Here is a 24,950-nt window from a genome sequence, read left to right on the forward strand (position 1 = left end):
GAGCAGAGTGACAGGAACTTGAGGCGCGAGCAGCTTGCAGTAAGGGTTATAGCTGGGGGCCCAACATTGGCCGGAGATTCCAACAGGTCAAGGAAGAATTATGCTAGATACGCCATGACCAGCAAATAGGTATTCTTCAGCACCCCAGCAGCTAAACGAGCAAGGGTCAGACAAGTGCCAATCATGTGGACGGATGAAGATGATGAAGGAATTCTATACCCCCACGAGGATGCTTTAGTCATCAAGGCTACTGTCGCTAGCAAGAAGTTTGACCGGATATTGGTTGATACAGGAAGTTCAGTTGATGTGTTATTTAAGTCAACCTTGGAGGAGATGGGAATAGCAGACCGGAAGTTGGAATATACTAATACCTCCTTGAAAGGGTTTAGAGGAGGAAAGCTTGTCCCTCTGGGCGTGGTCGAGCTGCCTATCACGATTGGGAGCTCCCCAACAGAAAGGACAATGATACTGGACTTTGTGGTGGTAGACGAAGAATGTCCTTACCAGATGATCCTAGGTCGACCATTTCTGAGAATGACCAAAGCGGTACTGTCCAACCATTATCTGGCTCTCAAGTACCGAGTGAATGGGGTTGTTGGAGTGGTACGAGGAGACCAGAGAATCGCTAGAAGCTGCTACTCCTCGGCAGCAAGGGAAGCAATGCAGATAACATCCCTTGATACCCGAGTAGAAAACAAGAATGACAGACAAGAGCCTGTAGAGGAGCTGAAGACAGTAAGCTTGGGACCAGATAATCCGGGAAAGACGATTAGAATCGGGTCGAGACTTAAGGAAGAACAGAAGCAGGAGTTGGTGAAATGCTTACAGGCTCATGCAGATGTGTTTGCTTGGACACATGAAGACATGCCAGGGATTGATCCTGAGGTAGCATGTCATAAGCTGGCAATAAAGAAAGGTGCTCGAGCAGTAAGGCAGAAAAGGAGGTGCTTCAACCAGGAGAGGTATGAGGCTATAAATGGCGAGGTGGAGAAGCTCTTGAGAGCAGGGTTCATTCGGGAAGTCAATTATCCTGAGGGGATATCGAATGTGGTGTTGGTAAAGAAGGCAAATGGCAAGTGGAGGATGTGTGTAGACTTCACAAATCTCAATAAAGCATGCCCGAAAGACAGCTTCCCTTTGCCAAAAATCGACCAGCTAGTAGATTCAACAGCAGGGCACGACCTGCTCAGTTTCATGGACGCGTTCTCAGGATATAACCAAATCCCCATGTACGAGCAGGATGAGGAGAGCACTGCTTTTATCACTAACCAGGGTTTATTCTGTTACAGGGTAATGCCATTTGGTCTTAAAAATGCCGGGGCCACCTATCAGAGGCTGGTGAACAAAGTCTTTAAGCCGTTGATTGGGAAAACCATGGAGGTGTATGTGGATGACATGATCACCAAGTCCAAGATCCCGAAGGAACATGTCGGACACCTCGAGGAGACATTCGGGCTTTTAAGGAAGTATAAGATGAAGCTCAACTCGGAAAAGTGTGCTTTTGGGGTCGAGTCAGGGAAATTCCTTGGATTCATGGTAAGGCATAGGGGGATTGAAGCAAACCCCGAGAAGATCCAAGCGATCGTGCAGATGAGATCTCCTTGCAGCATGAAGGAGATACAGAGCCTCAAAAGGAGGTTGGCGGCGTTGAGCAGATTCATATCCAAGGCTACAGATAAGTGTCAGCCATTCTTTCAAGTGATAAGGAGGGGAAAGAAAACAGAGTGAACCCCAGAATGCGAGGAAGCCTTCCAGAACTTGAAGCAGTACTTGCAGCAGGCACTTCTGCTGTCTACGCCAAGAGATGGGGACAAGCTATTTTTGTATGTGGCGGTATCAGATCAAGCCACAAGTTCTGTTCTGGTAAGAGAGGAAGAAGGGGTTCAGTATCCGATATACTACACCAGCAAGGCCCTGCTCGACGCTGAGACCAGATACCCACCGTTGGAAAAATGGGCACTTGCCCTTGTGATTGCTGCTCGGAAGCTGATGCCATATTTTCAAGCATTCCTAGTCTCGGTAATAACAAACCAGCCATTGCGTCAAACTCTGCACAAGCCAGACGCTTCTGGTCGGCTCGTCAAATGGGCCATAGAGTTGAGCGAGTTCGACATAGAATACAAACCCCGAACAGCGATAAAGGCGCAAGCAATGGCCGATTTTGTAGCAGAGTTCGCAGAACCTGAAATATGTTTGGACCAGCGGGATGCTGCCTCAGATAGCAACGAAGCCCGAATATGGCAGATGTCAGTAGATGGGTCATCAGGGGAGCAGGGATCAGGAGTAGGAATTGTCTTGGAAGGCCCAGAGGGGGAGGAGATCTCTTATGCTGTAAAGTTAGAATTCGCAGCCACAAATAACCAGGTAGAGTACGAAGCTTTGATAGCAGGATTGGAATTGGCTAAGGCCGTGAAAGCAAATAGGGTGAAGATCAGAACTGATTCCCAGCTGGTCTTGAATCAAGTCAGTGAAAGATTTCAATCAAGAGACGAGAAGATGGAACAGTACCTGAAGATAGTCAGGTAGATGATGGGGAAATTTGAAGCAGCGGAGGTGGTACAAATCCCCAGGGAGCAGAATAGTCGAGTAGATATTTTGGCCAGGATGGCAACAGTAGCAGACCCAAAAATGCCAAAGTTCGTCCCTCTGGAAGTGAAGTCCAGCCCAAGCATCGAGCATAATTTGGGGGTGCTGCGGATAGAACAAAAATGCTCGTTGATGGACCCGATAATTTCATACCTCAGAGACGGAGTATTACCAGCAGATAAGCTACGAGCTCGGAAGGTTAGAGCCCAAGCCTCAAGATACACGGTGATTGATGGGGTACTGTATCGACGAGGGTACACACTACCTTTCCTTCGATGTTTGGATGAGGACGACGCAGATTACGTACTGAGAGAAGTACACGAAGGAATTTGCAGGAATCATTCTGGTGGGAGGTCCTTGGCCCACAAGGTTCTAAGGCAGGGATATTTCTGGCCGACAATGCACCAGGATGCGCAGGAGAAGACCAGGAGCTGTGTAAGCTGCCAGAGTTTTGCAAGTTTCTCCAACCAACCACCAGAGAAGCTCACCTCTATGGCCTCCCCTTGGCCATTTGCTCAATGGGGAATTGATTTGATCGGCCCACTGCCAAAGGGACGAGGAGCAGCAGCGCATGCAATAGTTGCTATAGATTACTTCACGAAGTGGATAGAGGTCGAAGCCCTTAGCAGGATTACAGAGAAGAAAACGACAGACTTTGTGTGGAGAAACCTGGTTTGTCGATACGGGATCCCTTATGCCTTGGTAACGGATAATGGCAGGCAGTTCGATAATCACAGCTTCAGGGATTTCTGCCAGAACCTCGGGATAGAGCTGAAGTATTGCTCGCCTGCTCACCCTCAATCGAATGGACAAGTAGAAGCAGCCAACAAGACCATCAAGAGGCTTTTGAAAACCGGGCTTGAAGCAAAAAAAGGTGCATGGGTTGATGAGCTGTCAGGTGTTCTATGGGCATACAGGACAACCCACAAAACAGCAACTGGGGAGACAACGTTCGCCTTGGCTTTCGGACATGAAGCGGTCGTGCCAACTGAGATAGGAACGACCACGCACCGGACAAATCATTTCAATGAGCAGGAGAACGACGAGCAGATATGTTTGAATCTTGATCTGCTAACGGAAAAGAGGGAGCAAGCAGCCGAGCGATCAGCCATTTACTAGCAGAGGGTTGCCCGGTATTATAACCAGAAGGTGAACATACGGCAGTTCAAGGTCGGAGATTGGGTGTTAAGGAGAGTGAATCAGAACACCAAAGACTCGACTCAAGGAGTGCTCGGTCCGAATTGGGAGGGGCCATATAGAGTCAAGCAGCTAGTTGGATCAGAAGCTTACAAGCTGGTTCGCATGGATGGCCACGAGGTGAAACGCCCATGGAACGCAGCACATCTCAGGAAATATTTCCAGTAAGAGTCGTTAATATTTTCAAATTCTTTCTGTTCGTATTTGCTGTTATTTATTTTATGTCCAAACAATTTCATGTAAGATGAATCCTGCAATTAATGGAACGTCGAGGAATTTCATTCACTTGAAATTGTGAAAATTTTCTGAGGCATGCAAAGGCTCGCCAAGTCTCAAAGCCTGTTTTATGGCGAGATAGAAACCAAGCGTGCCAGGATCTACTCGACCACGCGAAGGAGAGCAGAATCCCCAAGCATCGAAAAATTTCTAAGGCATGCAAAGGCTCGCCAAGTCTCAAAGCCTGTTTTATGGCGAGACAGAAGCCAAGCGTGCCAGGATCTGCTCGACCACGCGAAGGCGAGCAGAATCCCCAAGCATCGGAATATTTTCTAAGGCATGCAAAGGCTCGCTAAGTCTCAAAGCCTGTTTTATGGCGAGGCAGAAGCCAAGCGTGCCAGGATCTGCTCGACCACGCGAAAGCGAGCAGAATCCCCAAGCATCGGAATATTTTCTAAGGCATGCAAAGGCTCGCCAAGTCTCAAAGCCTGTTTTATGGCGAGGCAGAAGCCAAGCGTGCCAGGATCTGCTCGACCACGCGAAAGCGAGCAGAATCCCCAAGCATCGGAATATTTTCTAAGGCATGCAAAGGCTCGCCAAGTCTCAAAGCCTGTTTTATGGCGAGGCAGAAGCCAAGCGTGCCAGGATCTGATCGACCACGCGAAAGCGAGCAGAATCCCCAAGCATCGGAATATTTTCTAAGGCATGCAAAGGCTCGCCAAGTCTCAAAGCCTGTTTTATGGCGATGCAGAAGCCAAGCGTGCCAGGATCTGCTCGACCACGAGAAAGCGAGCAGAATCCCCAAGCATCGGAATAATTTCTAAGGCATGCAAAGGCTCGCCAAGTCTCAAAGCCTGTTTTATGGCGAGGCAGAAGCCAAGCGTGCCAGGATCTGATCGACCACGCGAAAGCGAGCAGAATCCCCAAGCATCGGAATATTTTCTAAGGCATGCAAAGGCTCGCCAAGTCTCAAAGCCTGTTTTATGGCGAGGCAGAAGCCAAGCGTGCCAGGATCTGCTCGACCACGCGAAAGCGAGCAGAATCCCCAAGCATCGGAATATTTTCTAAGGCATGCAAAGGCTCGCCAAGTCTCAAAGCCTATTTTATGGCAATGCAGAAGCCAAGCGTGCCAGGATCTGCTCGACCACGAGAAAGCGAGCAGAATCCCCAAGCATCGGAATATTTTCTAAGGTATGCAAAGGCTCGCCAAGTCTCAAAGCCTATTTTATGGCGAGACAGAAGCCAAGCGTGCTAGGATCTGCTCGACCACGAGAAGGCGAGCAGAATCCCCAAGCATCGGAATATTTTCTAAGGCATGCAACGACTCGCCAAGTCTCAAAGCCTGTTACGCCGAGACCAGAAGACAAGCGTGCCAGGTTCTGCTCGATCGCGCGAAGGCGAGCAGAATCCCCAAGCATCAAACAATTTTCTAAGGCATATGGCAAAACCATATGCCAAGCTAGAACCTGCTCAACCAGACGAAGACGAGCAGAATAGTAAAAGAAAAATAACTCATGATTACAACACAAGAAAGTAATCAAAAAATATTTTTATTAATTTGTTAATAATTAATAGAGGAGATAATCTTCACATTGTTCATTACAATACAAGAAATATATCAAGAAGATGGCGGATCAGTAACCCCAGCAGCATCGGTTGGCTGGACCTCCTCAGGTGCAGGGGGGGTATCACCAGTTGCGTCAGGGGGGGTGCTCGCCTCGCCAACGTCAGCAGGGGTGCTCGTCTCGCCAACGTTAGTAGGGACTGCACGAGGAGGAGAGTTTTCCTCATCAATCACGATCGGCTCTACCCCTTTGGCATCTTCCTTGGCCGCCTCCTCGTCCATATGTTGAGCAACACCAGCTGCAAGGTCATCTATCTTCATATCAGGGTGCTGCTTCCCGAGGACGGCCATGATGCAACGATAGGAATGCCGAAGTCCCTGGTTGTATTGGTTGTCGGTCTCCCTCTCTAAGTTCTCGACCTGAGCCCGGTGGGAACCGCGAAGAGATTCGAGCTGAGCCTCATACATAGCCTTCTGTCTTTGAAGATCCTCCTTGACCTTGGTCAGCTCCTCCTCGAGGGTAATGGCTTTTGCTTGAGCAAGAGATTCTTGCCCTATCAGCTTGAGGTTCTCAACATTCAGCTCCCTTACTTTTTTCTCGGCAACGTCAGCTCTGGTCGTCGCCGATTGAATGTCCTCCTTCATCTTCCGGTCGTAGCGGCCAACCTTAGCCTTGTAATAGGTGGTCATGTAGCTGAGGTGGAAAGCGCTATACTGCATGGCCCCCACCAGCTCACCCAAGGTGCAGCCGTCAAAGTCCTCCATGTCCTTCTTGCTCACGAGTTTAGATAACTCATTGAGATAGGGGACCAAGTGTAAGCGAGATCGAGACCCGACAGGAGGAGAAGAGGAAGCAGGATCTGTGGCTGCTCCACTAGTTTCCCCGACTTTGGCAGGAGCAGGAGGTAAAGTCTTCAAGGGAGAGACTTGCTGCACGATGTTGGCCCGTTTTGCAGAAGGGGCGTCCTTGTTGTGGTCCCTCTTCGTGGTTTGAGGTCGAGAACGTTTCCTGTTCAGAGCCCCAATCACAGCGTCCTCCATCTTATGGCCAGGGAGTACCAAGCGAGACTCGAGTAAGTTGTAAACAGTTATTAGCTCTCGACTCGGGCAGGAGTTGGCTAGTACAGCCTCGACCTGTTTGAGCTGATCAGGTTGGAGCGGGAAGTGAACACCCCAAGAACCTGCAACACAAACAAACATTTGATTAGAGATAAACGAGTAAAGTGCAAACAACAAGGTAGACAAGACATCTAATACGAGCAGGCAACCTGGGACCACGAAACGGGGTGGGATGCGGAAGTCCTGCCCATCAACCTGTGCAACTTGACCCCAGGGATCCCCTGCGAAAAAGAACTTCTTCTTCCAATTCCCACCACCACCAGTAGGAAGATCGGTTATGGGTTTCCTGGTCTTGGTACTTGATTGGAAGTAATACCAGCCAGCGTCTTTGGGGCTGCTTTTCAACTGGTACAAGTGCTTCACCTCATCGACCGTGGGCTCACTTTGGCAACATCTGTCCCACAGTATGAACAGACCAGAGAGCACTCTCCACCCGTTGGGGTTCAGCTGACCAGGAGCTAGGTTTAGCCCGTTAAGAATCCGGACAAAGTAGGGTTGCAAGGGACACCTCAGCCCGTGCCTAAAACTCTCCAAAAATAAGGTAACATATCCCCTAGGAGGCATGCTAGAGGTATCCTTCTTTCCTGGGACCTTAAGAAGTATTTCACCAGGAATACTATACCTAAGCCGGAGGTCAGCGAGTTCGTCAAACGTGGTCGTGCACGTCATATAATCAATAGCGTAGTCCCGCGATAGGGCTCTACCTCCTACCGTACTCCGCCCTTTTGGTGGCGACGCTCCTGATAGGGACACCTCACCAGAATCATCTCCTCGACCCTCACTCAGGGTGTTCTTCGAGCCAGAAAACCCCTCTTCATCGCTATTTCCGCTCGAGGAGGTTGTTTGGGGGGACATCCTCCTAGCGCTAGTGCCAACACTATATCTAATGGGCTCTAAGGGGATCCCGGGGTCAAAAGCAGGATCGGTGAACAGACTAGCAGGAAGTCCAACTCATCATCGTCAACCTCAAGGACCTTCTCTTTGCCTTTCGACATTCCCTAAGCTCTAACCACAACACCACCACCACCAACTACTACCCAAACAAAAGAGAAGAGAAATTATCTACAACTATCCGAGACTAAGGAGATAGAAGAAATACATGAAGTAATGGTTCAGTCGGTGAAAGACAGAGATGGAGGCCTTTATGCCGGAACTTCTTTGCCGGAGAAACAGAGACGGAGACGGAGTGAATGATGAATTTACCGTTCAAGAGGATTTGGGTTTCCTAATGGGGACGGACTCTTGGGTTGCCAGCATTTAACGGCACCAAATCCCAAGGGCCTCGTAACCGTTGGTTTGAAATTCGAATAGAGGGGCAGATTTCTGCCACATCACCTCGTCCGCAATTAAATACGATATGACTCTTGGCAGCCTTTTCCAATCCCACGCGAGCAAGTACTGTCAAGTTTCTACTGCTGGTCCACTACATTACCCAACACCAGAAACTGGGGGACCGATGTTTGGGAGAAATACGTCGACGAGACCAGGCATGATGAACAGATATCTGATGGCAGAGTTCTGCGAACCGGTGTGTCCCGTAAGAGCCTGGTATCCGGGGGAGCAGGAGCAGGAATATCCTGCTCATCCACGAGCACGTCATCCGCGAGGCCAATTTCCTGTAAGAAGCATAAAGCCATTTCTGCTGTATTCCTGCTAAGTGTTGATTTGAGGAGACCCGGTCAATGAAGGTTGGCGAGGCATGCTCTCCAATCCGAGAATCTAGGCACGAAGGCCACGCAACCACCCACAACTACGGAAATGGGGAGTCCACGTTCGAGAGGTGAGAGGATAACGAGCGCGAATTGAGGGGAGGCTCGAGCTCAGAAGTAGCTTATAAAAAGGTAGCCAACGAAGGTAAAAGGGTTAGCAATTTTGAGATTATAACAGAGATTAAGGAAATTCTGAAGAAGAGAAAACTACCAAAAAGCCATAAGATCTGTGGCAAGTGTTCCTAGAGCCTTCATATCTGACTTGAGGTTCGGAGGATTTACGCCGGGAAAACAACCGGCGTGCTCTGACTTGTTTCTGTGGACGCAGGAATACTTGGAGAAGAAAGCATACGAGGAGAGATCCTGATCGAGGTGAGGTTGATCGAGCAGATATCCTGATTGTAGAAAGAGCGTAACCAGAATCTCGCATCAACAAATCGATTCTAATGTTTATTAAATTATTATAGATGAGCTGTACTGAAATTCAATAAGTTTTTAGTACAGATGAACACAAAAGACATAAAGGAGTAGGCTCCTTTTCATTATCTTATAGAAGTTTATCAGTCGAAAGGAAGCTATAAACAAACATGTCTCTAATTTCACCTTTACAGAACCCGTACTTCCTTAACAGACCTTCTTTCACGAACCCAACTTTCTCTAACACTCTTTGAGAGGCCTTATTCTCCAATTCTACCAAAGCATGCAGCCGGACCAAATCTGGGATTTCATCAAACACCTTTGAAACAGCCATTTTCAATGCCAATGTGGCCATCCCGTGGCCCCAGTATTCTGCAGCCACAGCATAACCTATGTGGGCTCTGCATCGATCATCACCAGATTCTGGTTTGATCGAGATATAGCCAATTGAACGGTCGTCCAAGCAAATGGACCGGCGCCAAGGGTGTGGTATAGCAACCATTTCAAGATATGCTAATGCCTCTTCCCTGGAAGTAATTGTGTCCCATCTAAGATATCTTGTTACTCTATCGTCACTAGCCCATAATAAGAAGTCATCTACATCCGAAAGATTGTATGGACGGAGGGAAATTCTAGACGGGTCCATTGAAGCTGGTGATTTTGGGACAGAGTGGTTATGGTTATTTTCCAAACATAAAACAATGTTATGGTTCAGTGCGATTTCGGGACCTTTAAGTCTTTAACCAAAGAATACAGAAAGTGAGAAGGTAAAACATTACAGCATAATACATTAATACTCCTTAAATGATAAAACAAATAACCAGTAAACGATAACTTCTACGCTGTAACTAGATAAAAGTAAGTAAGATAAAAAGACAAGTGTTGAAATTTTCTCGGTCGACGTCAACACGGAAAGCACCCTCCTCTTAGGAATTGTCTAATTGCCTTGGGGAAGTAGTCAACAACGGCGGCCATAATTCCACACGCGTAATTTTTATCTCCGCACAAGGGGCCAATATTAAAAATAAAACAAACCTACTTGCTCTCCACTCCAAGCAACCAAAGCCTGGAAATTTCTTCCAGCTATTCTCTTATAATATACAAAGCAAAGCACGCACTCATCAGTTGACCTCTTTTTAAGTTAGTAAAATCATCACCTCCTGTTAGCCAACACAACTTGGTATTGCTAATCAAATCTTGATAAAGAGTAAAAATGGAAGAAGAACTCCAGAAATTAACTATAAATGAAGGCAAGGGAGGCAATGAAAGCGACATCGAATTGTCGTCGGTTATATCTCTTAGGCTGCTAGACCTTTCGGACATTGATGATTTCATGGTGTGGGCTAGTGATGATAAGGTGACTCGTTTTTGCTCGTTTGATTCTTACACAAGCAAAGAAGATGGCATCAACTACATCAAAAACACAGTTTCTCGTCACCCCTGGTACAGGGCAATTTGCGTTAACAATAGGCCAGTTGGTTCTATTTCAGTGACTGCGAATTCGGGGAATGACAAGTGTAGAGGAGAGCTTGGCTATGTTTTGGCTGCTGACTACTGGGGCAAGGGGATTGCTACAAAAGCTGTGAAGATGGTAGCTAATACTATATTTGATGAATGGCCACATTTGGAGAGACTTGAGGCTTTAGTAGTTGTTGATAATGCAGGCTCACAGAGGGTACTGGAGAAGGCTGGATTCAAAAGGGAAGCTGTTCTTAGGAAGTATCTCATTTTGAAGGGAACAACTAGAGACTGTGTCATCTTTAGCCTTCTGTCTACTGATCCCAGAAACTGATCGCTTGCAAATTTGTACTTTTTAATCTTGTTTTCTCTATTACTTGCATTGATTAGGATGAACATATTTGATTTTAGTGTCAAGTTTTTTCAGTTCATTTAGAAAAGAATAAGGTTCTTGCATGTCACGATGAATCATCTCTTTTGTACTTAATGAAATCATGGACTCATAAATTTGATCAAACTTTCATGCAATTAACATCAAGATTCACATCTTATTGAACACTAATGAAGAGAAGCAAAGTTCAAAACGTTTTTATCACCAAAAAATAAATGAATAAATAAGTTAAATAAATAAATAAATAATCAAATGAATATTGTTACAACAAAAATCTGAGCAATACAAGATAAACGCTGTAGCATCAATTGTCTTTCTGTTCAGAATTCCGGCCTCTTTCAATGCCCTTCTAAATCCATATTATCAATATCAACAAGAGCTTCCAGTCTCTCCATATCTAATAGCTCTATAAGAACAGTAAGAGCCAAAGAAGAAGAAAGGTAAAGAAAAAAAAACTCTTCTCACGCTTGTGGTAATGCCTTGGCTTCAATACTTTGATCCTAAAGCATAGCCGACTAGCAATCAGCACCGATCAGTGGCTTAGCCCTGTCCTCGACTTATATATCCAATCAGATCAAGGTACATGAACAATATTATACCGTGTGATTGAGAATTTGTGATCTTTTTTGTTTCTTATCCTTTTGTACCATTTTTCATAAGCTTTTTTGTTTTAATCTTTTTTGTTTCATTATTCTTTTGTACCATTTGCAATAAGCTTTTTTGTTTTATGGCCAAAACCCACGTATATAAAAACCAGTCAACAACCCAAAAAAATAAAAAATAAAAAATAAAAAATAAAAAAATAAAATACATGGAAGTAAGCCAAATATGAAGAAATCTGCTTTCATTTTCAATATTTAAGCAACAAGGTCCAAAAGAAACCAAAAAGAACATTTGGTTTAATTAAACTGCTCTTGCCACTTGCCACAGTAACTGAGGACGCAGGCTATGTAGGGTCAAAATTAAGCCTTCACTGCTTTGTCTGGCGTTCTGCTTTTAAATTTTTTGGGTACCTCAGTTGACCGAGATGCAGCAGCAGGTGGTGCGGTTGTTGGTGCTCCTCCAGGCCCCTTGGTTAAACGTTCCTCACTCCTAGCAATTTTCCTCTACCTGCTTGCCTTGTTCTTTGCCCGTTTAGCCTCAAGCTGGTCAGACAGAATTTTCTCCCTAGCCTTCTCAGCCCTGGACTTGTGGATACTCTCCATCAAAACTCGCTTATTCTTAAATACATTACCCTTCACCTTCATGTACATGTCATGATACATGTGTCTGTCAATCTTCTTTGCTTCCCGGTACCTGCGGAGCAAGCGCCTGAGAACACGCATCCTTCTCATCCACAGGATTTTTGTCGGCAGCCTTGCTTCTCTCGTACCTCTGCGCTTACCATATCCAGAGTGGCGACCCTTCCTCTTAGCTTCCTTCATCCGTAGAGCTCGTGAACGGGAGTGAATCTTGGTTGGTTTTCTGATGATAAAACCACCCTTGACCAGCTTCCTGATGTTCTGGCGTGAGTTGGCCATGGAGATTTCGTTGACTTCATTTGGATCGAGCCAGACCATCCCTCTGCCGCACTTGAGCATGCTCGCTGCGAGCCGTTTTTGGAGCTTGAGAGAAACCATCTCTCTCTTTGGAATTGGAGCTGACAGATAGAGATGTGTAGAATGTAGACAAAATGAATATGGATATCACCGTATAGCTTCGATATTATGGAAATCAAATTGAACTGTCAATGACTATGAGAATCACTATTATAGTATTTATAGACGGACTTCTTGCGCCTAATCAAACCAATGGAAAGAGAGACTATAGAAGAAATTTAAAAAATAAAAAATAAAAAACAAACATATAAACTTGCTCCCCACTCCAAGCAAAGGCAAGGTTGACCACCAGGAAAACTTTGAAACCAATTGTCACGATCTTTAATTCCTTCCAGGTAATTGCTTGTGGTCATTCTTTAATTGCATAAGGCAAGCTCCAACCAATTGGTATAATATATCTTCTTTTTAATAAGTTGTTCTTTTTCTATAAACTCATCATCTTTACTTGAGCCAATCTAACTTCTTGGGGTGGCATACCCAAAACCTCAATTAATACCATCCCATCATTGTAAAAACTACAAATCATGGAGAGTGATTCTTCGGAATCATACATGAAAAACGGTTTTGTTGAATTGTCTCACATCTCTCTTAGGCCATTAGAACTTTCAGACATTGATGATTTCATGGTGTGGGTTAGTGATCCTAAAGTGGCTCGGTTCTGCCCTTGGGAATCATATACTAATAAAGAAGATGGCATAAACTACATCAAAACCAAAGTTCCACAGCACCCGTGGTTCCGGGCAATTTGCGTAAACAATAGGCCAGTTGGTGCTACTTCAGTGAGACCGAATTCAGGCAATGATATGTGTAGAGCGGAACTCGGCTATGTTTTGGCCTCAAAGTACTGGGGCAAAGGGATTGCTACGCAGGCTGTGAAGATAGTGACTAAGACAATATTTGATGAATGGCCACATTTGGAGAGACTTGAGGCTGTAGTAGATGTTGAGAATGTGGCCTCACAAAGAGTGCTGGAGAAGGCTGGGTTCAAGAGAGAGGGTGTTCTCGGGAAGTATTTCATCATGAAGGGAAGCACCAAAGACATGGTAGTGTTTAGCCTTCTCTCCACTGATCCTAAAACTTGATCATCCGTTAAAAGGGGAAAAAAAATTTATCTGCCTTTGTAATGTGTAATGTGCATCCTTTGTTGGGTTTTTCCCCTTAAATCAATAAATCATATTATTTAACATACAAATGTGGGTTCTGTCTGCATCATCTGGCATTGATTATAAACTCTCGATAACTGATGATGGCGTCCTTATTTTATTGGCACTGCACTGTAGGGGTGTTCGCGGATCGGATTTTACGGATTAGACATCAATCCATATCCGATCCATAATTTTGCGGATTATAATTTTTCAATCCAATCCAATACACGGATTGATTAAACTCAATCCAAATCCAAACCATACATCTGCAGATTGGATGCGGATTTAACTCAATCCATATCAAATCCATACGTCTGCGGATCAGATGCGGATTTAACTTAATCCATATCCAATCCACCATTTTGCGCATTAGTTTCCGAATTAAAAATTTTTAGTTCACCCCAATCCATGAACTAATGAAATTAAAAAAAAATCTAATATAAAAATAATTTTACTACCAATTAAATTTAAAAATGAATAAAATTTAAACAAATTAATTGTTTCAATAAAACTAAAATAATACATTTAAAGTTTCAAAATATAGCACATCGAGATTAATTGCTCAAATAAACCTACAATAATACGTTTAAAGTTTCAAAATATAATACACTAAGATTAATTGTTCAAATAAAGTTACAATAATACATTAATATAACACTAAAATTAATTGTTCAAATAAAACCACAATTAATTGAAATGACGAAGTTTCTGAAACTAAACATAGTCTGATCCTTCACCAGGGCTATTTAGGGTTGGCAAAAAAGCCCCGGCCGGCCCAAGCTCGCCCGGGCCCATCCCAAGCACGCAGGTTTAGGCCCGGCCCTCACCCATGAGGGCCTGGGCAAGGGCCCAAGAAAAAAAGTCTGGACAAAGCCCAAGCCCACTACTTTTAAAAAAAATAATTTTATAAATTAGAATAATATAATTAAAATTGAAAATAATTTAAAAATAAAAAAGAAAACTTAAATTATTAACTTATAAATCAATTATGATTCAAAAAAACTAAAATTATGATACTAAATTCTCTCTTTTGTGTCAATTAATTAAGAGAGCGTTTGAATTAGAAAATCTAGTATTAAAGAAAATTAAAGTTATGAGTTTTTATTTGCTTTATTTATTATTTTAATTTGAAATATTGATTTTCTTTAATTTATCTATGATTGTAATAACTTGTTGATCATTAATTTATTTCAAATTTACAATAATTTAAAATTTTTAAAATAAGTAACTAAAGCCCAAGCCCGGCCCAGGCCTAGGCCCATACACTTAACTAACAGAGGGCCTGGACATGGGCTTGAAATAGCCCGGCCCAGGCCCGCTGTTTGCCATCCCTAGGGCTATTGCACTTGTCAAAAAGTAGTGATTATGGAGCCGTCAGCGATGGGAACCAAGAGAAGTACGGGTGGCGATCTTGAAGGTTGTGATAGTGCAATTGTTTGGCTGGAACCAGTGATTGTGAAGTGGCTCGACGGACTCGAGGAAGAAGATGGCTTGCTCTCGCTGGAATCACGCGGCTGACGTCCTTCAAATCGGTGTTGAGAGTGTATCGAACCAGTATTGGGAGTTGCTAGTGCGTGTAACGACAGAGAAGCTTAGAGTTTTTTGTTTGTAAATTGTTGGTGACTTGACGTTCTATTATTTTGCTTTTGGGTGACTTTGCTTTTATTTTGTTTTATAATTTTTACAAGTTATATTTGATTATTTTATTATTTTTTATTTAATATTATTATTGGGTAATTGCTAAGATATGTTATAGTGCTTATGGAACTATGTAATGTCACAATTATAATATTCTTTAATTAAATTTATAATAATTTTTTAACTATATATATATATATATATATATATATATATATATATATATATATATATATATATATATATATTTGTTTTTTTTTGTGGATTCACGGATTTTTACGGATTTACAGAAGTAAATCCATATCTAATCCATCGACTGCAGATTTTTAAATTTTCAATCCATATCCAATCCACGGATTCACAAATCGAATTTATACGGATCGAATTTTCACGGATTGAGCGGATCGGATTGGATTCTAAACACTCCTACTACATTGTCACCGCTTTTGATTGGATGGTTAATTTGGTATCTTAAGTACTAAGCAATCATATGCAAAGAACTCACATAAAGTAAAGACTTAACTCTTAAGATCCTTCTATTTTAGTTTTCTGAAGTGGTCAAAAAGGGCAGCCACTTACATTCGATGAGTAATGACCACATATCATTTGCTTTTCAACTTAGTTTCCAAGCAGTTTCTTCTGGTCCCCATTCTGCCTATCTTTTCCCTTTCTTATATATATAGCCTTCCAGTAAGTTGCGTATTATGATCAATTATAGAGTTAAGCTATTGAAGGAGCATCCATGGAGGATAATTCTTTGGCATCAACCATAAAAGAAGGCGATGGGGAACTCTCCGATATCTCTCTGAGGCCAATGGACCTTTCAGACGTCGATGATTTCATGGTGTGGGCAAGTGATGATAAAGTGACACATTTTTGCAGCTATGGACCTTACACCAGCAGAGAACAAGGCATCAAACACATCGAAAATAAAGTCATACCTCACCCGTGGTTCATGGCAATTTGCGTTGATAACAGGGCAATCGGAGCCATCTCAGTGTCAGCAAACCAGGGTAATGATAAATGTAGAGGTGAAATTGGGTATGTTCTGGGGTCGAAGTACTGGGGCAAAGGGATTGCAACAAGGGCTGTGAAGATGGCGAGTGACGCGATATTTGCCGAGTGGCCGCATCTGGAGAGACTTGAGGCTCTTGTAGATGTTGAAAACGTTGGGTCACAGAAGGTGCTGCTCAAGGCTGGGTTCATGCAAGAAGGTGTTTTGAGAAAGTATTTCATTCACAAGGGTAAAACTAGAGACACGATCATGTTTAGTCTTCTCTCTACCGATCCCAGAATTTGATTATGATGATTTGTTTTGTTTCTCCAAGCAAATGCTCTGTTTATTTATTTAATTTCCTTGATCACATCTGCTTAAAATTTTAAGTCTTACCAGAATTACTGACCAAATAAATTGAATGAGAATAAAATAATAAAATAAATAAGTTTGCTATTTAATAAAAAAATGTTTCTTGCCTTTTAGTAATTTTGTGCATGTTTACCAAAAATTTTACGCGCAAATAATATTACCATAAATAAATTTGTAAGTTATTATTCTCTTCCTACTCTAATCTAAAACACTGTCGATGGACCCGCTAACCCCGACTTCACGACCCGCGGGGACCTCGACGAAGTTTCCCAAACCGGTAACGGAATTCCGCTTGGCTCAGATCCGGCTCGATGGAAACCGCATTCCGGTCCAAGCATCTCTCCAAACCCTAATCTTATCGATTCCATCAGAAACCACAGCCTCAAGCACACCGATTACAGGCAGAGCTCCCGCACCCATGGTATCCCCTTCCCCGATCGCAAACCGGTCTTCGATTACCTCATCGGCAAAAACGATTCCTACAACTAGATTGAGTTCGGGCCCCACGTCGAAACCACTATCGCTAATGGGGTCGCTTGGCTGGCTTTGTGATTTTCATTTGGTCAAAACATATCGAAGGGATGGATACGGACTTACAGAGTGCTTAATATCCAAATTGGTTCTGGCTTTGCTCAAAATTTAATTAATGGTGGCAACACAGTGGCATTGATTATACCATTGAATACACACGTACGGTGCCGTTTGTTTTTTAAGTATGAATTTAATTTTTTTCAGATATTTATTTATTTTATACTGTTTATTTATTTTTATATAATTTTATTTGAATTGAAAAAAAAGGTCTATTTTTATTTAAAGTCTAGAATTTAAATGAAAAATGTTAATTTCAAATCTCAAAAATACCCTTAATAAGTTATGTATTTCTTATATGATGTATAAATCTAATATTTTTGTATTATCCTTAAAGTTATTTTTTTAATTACTTTAAATTTTTATTCATAAGATAACATTAACTAAACTAAAATATTAAACAAATTAGATTATTGTTCATTGTAATGAATCAAAACTAAAACAATAGTGTTAACTTTATAATGAAAGACTAAAAAGTTTATGTTGCAATTGCATCTTTTATTACAAAATTAAATTAAGAAACAAGATAGCATTATTATTATTATTATTATTTTAATGCTATCAAACTAATCAACTTGTTAAATTTCTAAAATGTGAAGAATAAATATATGCACCACTTAAAAAGATATTTATGTTTACTATTAATTTTAAAATTTTTCTGTTCAGATGTTAGAAAAAGAGAAATAACATATCATTTAGATATTTTCATTCAAATTTATTTAGATTTTAGTTAAATTTAGACTTATTCAGACACAGACCCAGATAATTTATTGGGAGGGAGCTATCCTTATTAACAATGTTTGTATCTAGCAATAAGATAATAAAACTAATTTAATAAAAAATAATGATAATCTTTATAATAATAGCCTTAATTCAAGTTTTCAACAACTTTAATAGAAACAAAAATACAAGACTTGAAATTAATTTAGTATATTTTTACACTTATCATTCATAAATTAATAATTAAATTATTGCTTCATAACTTAACAAAAATAATCATATGAAATGATAATTATGAATAGAAAATAAAGAATTTAGAATATCTGTTGAAACTTAATTAGAAGATAGATGATTGTTTTGTCCGGCTAACTTGGAAGATGATTTGTATTTATTAGTCTTAAGCCTTAGAGATTTGCAGACCTGAAACGTCGTTGAATTCTTGTAGGCTTTTGCAATTTTTGATGTGGGATGTTGAATTAGAAAAGAAGTTAATGAGTTGAATTATTTTTTAGATTAAAATAGAAAAATTAATTTGATTAAATTCCAAGTGGCAACTTTTTAATTATTTCAAGAAATTAGGTTTTTTTTACTTTAATATGAGCCTTTATAAAATTAATTGCGACGAGTTTTAATAAATATAATTAATATTAAAATCAATTACTTATACTAAATAAGTAATTTAATTTAGAAGAAAATTTTTAGTTCGGGGGAGACTCTAGTTGGTTATTTCTTGGGTTTGTCAATGTACTCAGATTTTTTTTTTTTTTTAAAAAAAGCGGTCTTTAATTTAGGGCTGCCGGTAGTGTCAGCGGAGATGCATTTGGCGACATATTGTTTTTATTTTATTTTATTTTTTATTGTTTCGAGTTCTCCATTTACTTTTTACGATGTTAATATAAATTATTTTTTGGAAAATGTGCAACCAGATAAATAAATTGTCTAACCTCATTTAGACAATTTTGTAGGGCTAATTCCAAAATTTTTGAGAAGGGGAAAATGAGAAATGACTCCCAATTATTTGTTGAAATGGGATAAAATTTTATTGATGTTTTAAAGTGGGGGAAATAATCATTTGTATATTTTAAATTTATTTTATTATAAAAAATATTACAATATTTAAAGAGTCTGTTAATTAAGAATTTTCTTGCTTTCGGCTTTGTTGGGTTAAGGCAAATGATTAAGAGAGTGTATTTAAAATCTGTTAATTAATAATTTAAGGGGTATATTAGCAAAATTTATAACAAATTAGCAGTATTATAATAGCAGGATTTCGTTTTTAAAACATTAAAGAGATTTTACTTAATTTCATCAAATAACGGGTGAATTATACATTTATACTCATTTTCCCTTTTGAGAAGCAAAGGATGGAAAATAGGTTTTGGATAACTTGAATTTATTTGTCGAACTTTTATTATATATGATTGAGTAGATAAATAAATATTGGTATAAAAAATAATAAAATTAGCATAGCTTATTAAATCGGCAACATTTATATAACAATCTCGATCTAACCGGGTATCGGGAGCCCAATGGCTAGTGGTAATATAAATTAGTGATGACATCAATTGGTTAGGGGTCAGCACTCGCCAGTCGGCAGCCAGGTACTGCACAAAAAGGACCATCTAGTACTGAGTGTGGAGCTGCAAGCGTAATCTGTCTTACCTCGTTCGCTCAGGGTCTCTCAGTAGTCCCGTTTCCTTGTACTTTCACAACCTTCCAATGGACCCGCTATCGGCTCTCCGCGACTTCACAATTCGCAGCGAACTCGACAAGGTCACCCAAACCGGCGACGAAATCCTGTTCGGGTCGGACTACACATTCCCCAGCTCGATCGAGACCGCCTACCGGTCCAAGCAGGGCAACCTCTACACTCTCCAAACCGTCGTGTATTTCATCAAACACTACAACCTCAAGCACACCGATTACATTCAAAGAGCCCGCTCAAACAAGCTCCCCGCCGTCACCCTCCCCGACCGCAAACCCCTCTACGAGTACCTCACCGGCGTTACCGACTCCGCCGACCAGATCGAAACCGTCATCGCCAACGACCACGTGTTGAACGACGGAAAGATTGTCGAGACCGACGGCGGCGGGGATGATTTGGAATTGGACGATATAAGTTTGATTAGAGCATGTGAGAGGCCGTTGAAGGACAGAGAAGCGTTGTTGGAGTGTAAGGGTATTGATTTTTACAGCGTGCTTGTTTCGTCGACGAGGCGGGAGGAGGAGAGACAGAGGATTGAGTCGCAGCAGAGGAAGGACGGATTGGTTGCGAAGAATAGGTTGATGGGTGTTGATGAGAGGGGAATTGGGTACGGTGGAGGCGGTGGCGGCGGTGCTGGTGATGAAGCTTATGAGGCGAATCCGAAGCCGAAGTTGTTGCAGTTGAAAAGTGGGAAGATTGGTGAAGGAGTGCCGATAATTCTGGTGCCCAGTGCTTCTCAGACCTTGATAACGATTTATAATGTGAAGGAGTTTTTGGAGGACGGGGTTTATATACCTACTGATGTGAAGGTGAAGAATATGAATGGGATGAGGCCCGAGTGTGTGACGGTGCAGAAGAAGTTCAGTAGGGATAGGGACCAGGTGGTGAAGGCTTATGAGGTGAGGGATAAGCCGTCCACGATGAAGTCCGAGGATTGGGATAGAGTTGTGGCAGTTTTTGTGTTGGGGAAAGAGTGGCAGTTCAAGGAGTGGCCTTTTAAGGATCATGTTGAGATTTTTAATAAAAGTAAGTTGATATTTGAGCTATATAATTTGATTTGGGGTTGCATTGATTTCTGATTTTTACTAGGGTTGGGTTAATTTGGTTGTCTCAATCTGGAATGGTAATATATTTTGTTTTATTTGCGTTAGGAATTGTGACCTGGGGTTCAATGGAATGACATACATGGTGGTACTTATGCACTTTTGGAATTTAAATTCAGTTTAACAAGAAGTTTTATTTAAGTCAAATTTGAATTTTCTTTTAGGGTTTTTATGGTTTAGTGTAGTAGGTTGATTTTGCATTTCAACGGTCAATGTAGAATTGATTTTATTATTTGGATTAAGAAAATGAGAGTCGAGATATATGGTATGTTTTGATATGATTTTTGAAGACTTATCTGTGCTAATTGGTATCCTTTTAATGTTATACAGTTATTGGATTCTACATGCGGTTTGAAGATGACAGTGTAGAGTCTGCAAAGATTGTGAAGCAGTGGAATGTAAAAATCATTTCAGTGAGTAAACTTTTCCCCTTCAGCTGCTTGTGTCTGATCTAAGTTCTGTAAGGCCTGTGTTTCTTGGTGGAGTTGAGTTAGTTTTAACATCTTTGTAATTTAGTTTCATAGCCCCCACGGGTTAAAAATATGCCTCAAATGTGCAGATTAGCAAGAACAAGCGACACCAAGACAGGGCCGCAGCCTTGGAAGTATGGGACAGACTAGAAGAATTTGTGCGGTCACGGTCACATTCCTGAGATTCAAAGAATATTTGTATGTATGCTTATACAAAATTTTGCTGAAATTCTGACTTTCGGATGTAGCTTGCAATTTTGTTGCAATATTATTAGTTTGTTTTAAAGGCTCTCTGTTGGTACTCAGTTTGCTAGTACAGTTGATGTGGGTTTGTAGTCTACTGTCCGCTTTAGTTCAGTTTGATCATCGGAAGGGTGATAATGAATTTAAGGTGTCATTCATTTGTAGCAAAGGATGAGTCTATATGTAAGATTGGTGTTATTATCTGATTATATCTCATCTAAAGCTGCTTTGTCCTAGCTTAATAACTTTTGAGTTGAGATCCAGGGTGTTTGCAATGACTTTGTCACCACCCTCTTTTTGGCTTTGCTAAATCATTCATTTGGTTTGGTGTTTGTATTGCCTGAACAGGGGTTTAAGTTTGAGGATGATATGTGAAACAAGCTAGCTTTAAGTCAATGCTCAGCTTGACAATTAACTTGTTTGAACCTGTTGGTAATAAAAAAAAATCCACTTCCAGAATCAGTCTTGAAGAGCAAAACTTTACAGCTCATATTGAAGCAAATCCATGTCTGACAGTTTGGTTCTCTAGTGTGCGGATTAGCTCACATAATGTAGTGACATTTACTCCTTGATTCTGAGAATGCATCTAAACATACGAGGATTGTAAGATAACATACGAGGATTGTAAGATACAATTGACGGAGTCAAATTAACTCCTAAAAATGGGTAGGTTGGAAGTAAAGTGCTGTTTTGTTGAATACATAGATTTAAGAGTTTGAATCCTTTTCTTATAATTCATTGCAGTGTTTCATGCACTGATGTTGTTGTGTGGCTAAAATTGGCTTTATTACTAAGAACTGTGCCAATTTGGCTGTCAAAATTTGGACTGCAAGAAATAAGTCTTTGTTGAGTAACCATAAATGAACTTCTTATCATGCTCTACCTGTAGATTGGTGGAAGACATTTAGAAAATTTATGTTTCTTTTTGGACGAATACTCCTACATGGAGATACTGAGACCAGCTAAATTTTCTTTGCAGTTTTCACAGTGAGAGAGGATTTATCAGAGCTGATTCTGCTTCTGGATGACAAATTTTGCTGGGCTCAATGCAGCATTTAAACCAGATGCAACTGCTAACTTTTAGTTGATCTTCTCAGAGCTTGCTATCCGGATGTTGTCGGACTATGTAATGGGAATTTTCTTGTGCATGAAGCGAGCTTGTGCAGACTTTGTTTAAGAAGGAAATGAAGTGGTCATATGGATATACCATCATCTTTCATGAGATATTTCGTTGCTGCAGTCATAGTTATGATTTTTCTCTGCAAATGTTTTGTCTTTTTCATCTCCTGTTGATAAGGATGTCTTTTTCAAGTAATTATATCAGTTGAAGAGTTAGATTTCTATCACGTAGTAATCCCATGTATTAGGGTTATTAGTTACTAACTTAAAACAGTTTTCTTCCATTATGTTGATTTGGCCCTTGCCAGATTTGTTTATAATAAATCAAATGTCCTATCTTTGTTTGGTTGCTAATTTACTGTGTACAATAGTCTTGGATTGATATGTCATCGTACTAAGTGTTTGCTGGAAGTTCAAAACTTCACTCAAGATCATAATCCATTTTGTTAGTTGAGTGTTCTGTAAAGTCATCTGTCTTCTTTGATTGTTGCTTGTGTTTTAAAGCATATGCATGCCCCATTTACAAGTAGGTTTCGTTTAGACTGTATGAATGCTCTACTAGTTACATGTTGTTCTGACCATTAGAGTAATTTGATGATAGTTTTGACCTGTGCAATGTGTATGGATCACGTTTGATATTTATTTCAAGGGTTCCATAGGTGATGCCCACATAAATGTTTATACTTCTATATCATTTTATTTTTCCAATTAGATTTTTACATGGCATTATCGAATGGCAGAATCGACTTTTGTTTGAATTGGAAATGATATATACCTAAAAAGGCTTGATCTGTTAAGTTCTTAAGCCAGAAATAATCTTTTATTCAGGAAGGAAGAGAGTCAGGAGCCTCTTCAGTAGATACAAAACTATATAACCCCTGAGGGTCGTGAAAAATAATTATCACATACAAACTCAATCAAAAGAAAACTCGATAATAAAAAATAGAATACAATGGTACTAATCACAAAAGTATGTTGGGGCAATCAGTATAATGTGAAGATTGAACTATATGATGCTGCAAATAGCAGGAAAACAAGCAGAGAAAATGACAACTTGATGGAGCTTCCATCTGATGTGGGTTCTCCTTCTGTTGATGGTATAGTTTTAGATCCAGTTCCTGAATGGAGAGAAAATACAGGTATTAAAATCTTGCTGTTAGTATTATAAAAGTTATGCTCCCTGATACTGTGACTCATGGTTAAACACTATAACTAAAGTTATGAGTAGAATCAAGACTCAAGACAAATGCAAGGCAGTAATTTTATTTGTAATTTATCAAGTTGTTGATTGTTTAGTACCTGGAATAGTGCCGGGAGTTTGAGATTCTGGTGCTTCAGCTGGAGTGTCAGCTGGAGAAGCAGCTGCAACAAACAGGTGGTTTCAGTTAGTGGTAAGTTTGCATGAGATTGTGATTGAACTGAGAATTTCTAATTTCATTCTTACCATTGCAGCGGCTGATGGGTGGAGTCTGAACATTGCAAGCACCAGGTAAAGCTAGAGCCTGCGTCTGATTGATGTTAATCCCCAGCGAAGAGCCACTGCCATTCAGAACCTCACACAAGCACTGTGGTGATGATCGGACAACACTAGCAAGCTGTTGGCAGCACTGGGAAGATGGGTTTGATGAATTCCCAGTAATGTAATTGAGGCACGGTGACATGCTGATTAACACATTTGTACAACTTGATGACTGAGCCGTGGCTCCTGCCCAGAACACAGTCACCACAATCAGAATCAGACCAGCCGCTGAACTTTTATATGCCATTGTAATTGTGTTGGTTTTGTACTGGATATGCCGATACAACAAGGAGATATCCCAAATTTCTGAAGTTTGCTCGGTTTTTGAGGGAGAGCAGAGAGAGTAGTGAGGTTTATATGGAGGGATGACAGAAGACACAAACAGCAATGACAGGAATGTGGGCGACCAACTTTCCTACTCCTTATCGCTTAACTGTATTATTATGAATATTGATTATTGAGGTTTTCAAACTTAAGACTTTAGAGACTTGTCAAAGGCTTATATTAGGTGACTTAGGAAGTTGGCGGCTATGTTGGTGACCAACTTCTAGTTATTGAGTGGCCTTTCTTGGCAATAATGCAACTGTGAAGTTTTGAGTCTCAAGCTGGAAAGCATAACTTGCTTGTAACTCCACCTTTTTGTACAATTTGACTTTGTACTTCTACACATTTTAGAATCAGAAACCAGTTCAGAAAGCAGAAAATTCCCCGCAAATTTAAGGACTATACCCTGTGGGGGACAGCTGAATATTAGACTTATGCTCTCTTTGCTCATACGATACCCTGTTATCTGGGATTATAAATGTCTACTAAGGCCTTACTTAGTTGAGGTAAACTAGTTTTTAATTCACAACTGCTAGTTGTTATTATGGAAAAAAAAAATGTTGTAATTTTAAAGTAAAAGTTTATAGTGTGTATTAAATATAACTTTTAAATAATAATTTTGACAAAATTAGTAAAGATATTATATATTTTTCATCATACAAGTGTAAGATCAAATTAACTCACCTTCTAAGTTACAAATAGCAAGTGTTTACTAAATATTTTAACATTGTTTGCTACAACTACTCAATCTCAGT

General features: G+C 40.8%; 6 protein-coding genes and 1 pseudogene across 6 annotated transcripts; 4 read left to right on the plus strand and 3 right to left on the minus strand.

The window, feature by feature from the left end:
- Nucleotides 1–8,936: 8,936 nt before the first annotated feature.
- Nucleotides 8,937–9,454, minus strand: LOC18031590 (uncharacterized N-acetyltransferase YoaA). Its single transcript, XM_006419904.2, has one exon. The coding sequence runs from the start codon at nucleotides 9,452–9,454 to the stop codon at nucleotides 8,939–8,941; it is 516 nt and encodes a 171-aa protein (XP_006419967.1). The 3' UTR covers nucleotides 8,937–8,938.
- Nucleotides 9,455–9,874: 420 nt separating this feature from the next.
- Nucleotides 9,875–10,697, plus strand: LOC18032406 (uncharacterized N-acetyltransferase YoaA). The gene has a single exon (XM_006419905.2). The coding sequence runs from the start codon at nucleotides 10,022–10,024 to the stop codon at nucleotides 10,598–10,600; it is 579 nt and encodes a 192-aa protein (XP_006419968.1). The 5' UTR covers nucleotides 9,875–10,021; the 3' UTR covers nucleotides 10,601–10,697.
- An 837-nt stretch (nucleotides 10,698–11,534) lies between these two features.
- Nucleotides 11,535–12,333, minus strand: LOC18032337 (annotated as a pseudogene).
- Nucleotides 12,334–12,729: 396 nt separating this feature from the next.
- Nucleotides 12,730–13,337, plus strand: LOC18032598 (uncharacterized N-acetyltransferase p20). Its single transcript, XM_006419907.2, has one exon. The coding sequence runs from the start codon at nucleotides 12,780–12,782 to the stop codon at nucleotides 13,335–13,337; it is 558 nt and encodes a 185-aa protein (XP_006419970.1). The 5' UTR covers nucleotides 12,730–12,779.
- A 2,265-nt stretch (nucleotides 13,338–15,602) lies between these two features.
- Nucleotides 15,603–16,367, plus strand: LOC18032677 (uncharacterized N-acetyltransferase p20). The gene has a single exon (XM_006419908.2). It carries the CDS (start codon nucleotides 15,781–15,783, stop codon nucleotides 16,336–16,338), a length of 558 nt encoding a protein of 185 aa, XP_006419971.1. The 5' UTR covers nucleotides 15,603–15,780; the 3' UTR covers nucleotides 16,339–16,367.
- A 2,866-nt stretch (nucleotides 16,368–19,233) lies between these two features.
- LOC18032282 (protein CDC73 homolog) lies at nucleotides 19,234–21,188 on the plus strand. Its single transcript, XM_006419910.2, has 3 exons — nucleotides 19,234–20,443; nucleotides 20,851–20,933; nucleotides 21,080–21,188. Exons 1-3 carry the CDS (start codon nucleotides 19,432–19,434, stop codon nucleotides 21,170–21,172), a joined length of 1,188 nt encoding a protein of 395 aa, XP_006419973.1. The 5' UTR covers nucleotides 19,234–19,431; the 3' UTR covers nucleotides 21,173–21,188.
- A 1,030-nt stretch (nucleotides 21,189–22,218) lies between these two features.
- LOC18032588 (non-specific lipid-transfer protein-like protein At2g13820) lies at nucleotides 22,219–24,619 on the minus strand. Its single transcript, XM_006419915.2, has 3 exons — nucleotides 23,797–24,619; nucleotides 23,652–23,714; nucleotides 22,219–23,470 (listed from the first exon to the last, which is right to left on the minus strand). The coding sequence occupies exons 1-3, from the start codon at nucleotides 24,116–24,118 to the stop codon at nucleotides 23,337–23,339; spliced, it is 519 nt and encodes a 172-aa protein (XP_006419978.1). The 5' UTR covers nucleotides 24,119–24,619; the 3' UTR covers nucleotides 22,219–23,336.
- Between the last annotated feature and the right edge of the window lie 331 nt (nucleotides 24,620–24,950).

The sequence above is a fragment of the Citrus clementina genome, unplaced genomic scaffold (genome assembly GCF_000493195.1).
Source record: "Citrus clementina cultivar Clemenules unplaced genomic scaffold, Citrus_clementina_v1.0 scaffold_9, whole genome shotgun sequence".
Classification (NCBI taxonomy): domain Eukaryota; kingdom Viridiplantae; phylum Streptophyta; class Magnoliopsida; order Sapindales; family Rutaceae; genus Citrus; species Citrus x clementina.

What these genes read in the sequence shown, in the direction of transcription:
- LOC18031590 (XM_006419904.2), bottom strand. Translation starts at nt 9,454, where the DNA reads ATGGACCCGTCTAGAATTTCCCTCCGTCCATACAATCTTTCGGATGTA.
- LOC18032406 (XM_006419905.2), top strand. Translation starts at nt 10,022, where the DNA reads ATGGAAGAAGAACTCCAGAAATTAACTATAAATGAAGGCAAGGGAGGC.
- LOC18032588 (XM_006419915.2), bottom strand. Translation starts at nt 24,118, where the DNA reads ATGGCATATAAAAGTTCAGCGGCTGGTCTGATTCTGATTGTGGTGACT. An exon ending in ACCCATCAGCCGCTGCAATG is followed by an intron (nt 23,715 to 23,796) that starts GTAAGAATGAAA and finishes TGTTTGTTGCAG; the next exon opens with CTGCTTCTCCAGCTGACACT. An exon ending in AACTCCCGGCACTATTCCAG is followed by an intron (nt 23,471 to 23,651) that starts GTACTAAACAAT and finishes CTCTCCATTCAG; the next exon opens with GAACTGGATCTAAAACTATA.
- LOC18032598 (XM_006419907.2), top strand. Translation starts at nt 12,780, where the DNA reads ATGGAGAGTGATTCTTCGGAATCATACATGAAAAACGGTTTTGTTGAA.
- LOC18032282 (XM_006419910.2), top strand. Translation starts at nt 19,432, where the DNA reads ATGGACCCGCTATCGGCTCTCCGCGACTTCACAATTCGCAGCGAACTC. An exon ending in TGTTGAGATTTTTAATAAAA is followed by an intron (nt 20,444 to 20,850) that starts GTAAGTTGATAT and finishes AATGTTATACAG; the next exon opens with TTATTGGATTCTACATGCGG. An exon ending in GGAATGTAAAAATCATTTCA is followed by an intron (nt 20,934 to 21,079) that starts GTGAGTAAACTT and finishes TCAAATGTGCAG; the next exon opens with ATTAGCAAGAACAAGCGACA.
- LOC18032677 (XM_006419908.2), top strand. Translation starts at nt 15,781, where the DNA reads ATGGAGGATAATTCTTTGGCATCAACCATAAAAGAAGGCGATGGGGAA.